This window comes from Penaeus monodon, chromosome 19 (assembly GCF_015228065.2).
Source record: "Penaeus monodon isolate SGIC_2016 chromosome 19, NSTDA_Pmon_1, whole genome shotgun sequence".
Taxonomy (NCBI): Eukaryota; Metazoa; Arthropoda; class Malacostraca; order Decapoda; family Penaeidae; genus Penaeus; species Penaeus monodon.
The window spans coordinates 23,030,275-23,030,872 of NC_051404.1; the positions used below are offsets into that span (position 1 = coordinate 23,030,275).

Consider the following 598-nt stretch of genomic DNA (forward strand, 5'->3'; position numbering starts at 1 on the left):
GGACAAAGTAACTGTGATTGTTCATACCACAGGTCCAGAACCTCCCTCCTGGAGCTGATGCAGATTCTGTTTTTGATGATGAAACGCTGGAGAAAGTCCAAGAAGCCATGGGGACAGTGGGCTCTGTGGTGCTTGTGCGCTTTGTGGATAACAGAGTTTGGTTCACATTTAGCGATTCACAGACTGCACTAAAGGCCATAGGATGTAGTCCTTTACAGGTGATTGAGATGGGATTAGCTTGTCTATGTGGATAGTTGATATTTTGTTTCTTGGCAAAAAAAAAGAGATAAATAAATGTAATTGAAGCACCAGAATGTATTTATATTTTATAGTAATAAATACGTGTGCAGTATTTCACCCTCCTGATAATGATTACAGATAGGTGGACACAAGCTGGAAGTGAAGCTCAAGACAGAGGCATGGAGAGACCAGCTGGAGGAGGAGCTTGCCCTCTGTGGGGACACTACTGTGCCTCTTACAGATGAGACCCTCAACATCTCAGACCAAGTTGATACCTCTTTCAGCATTCGAAATATTGAAGGTAAAAACTGTACATTATTTATCTGTTTTTAATGAGATTTAGATTTAGATGGCTTGT

At 41.1% G+C, this 598-nt stretch overlaps 1 protein-coding gene across 1 annotated transcript in view; it reads left to right on the top strand.

Annotated features, from left to right (window-relative positions):
- LOC119585134 (synaptojanin-1-like) overlaps positions 1-598 on the top strand; it is a gene marked incomplete in the record, with an annotated part of 155,688 nt that overhangs the window by 138,361 nt on the left and 16,729 nt on the right. Inside the window, 2 exon segments of the mRNA XM_037933764.1 lie at positions 33-218; positions 379-541. Of these exon segments, the coding sequence (XP_037789692.1) occupies positions 33-218; positions 379-541 (349 nt within the window).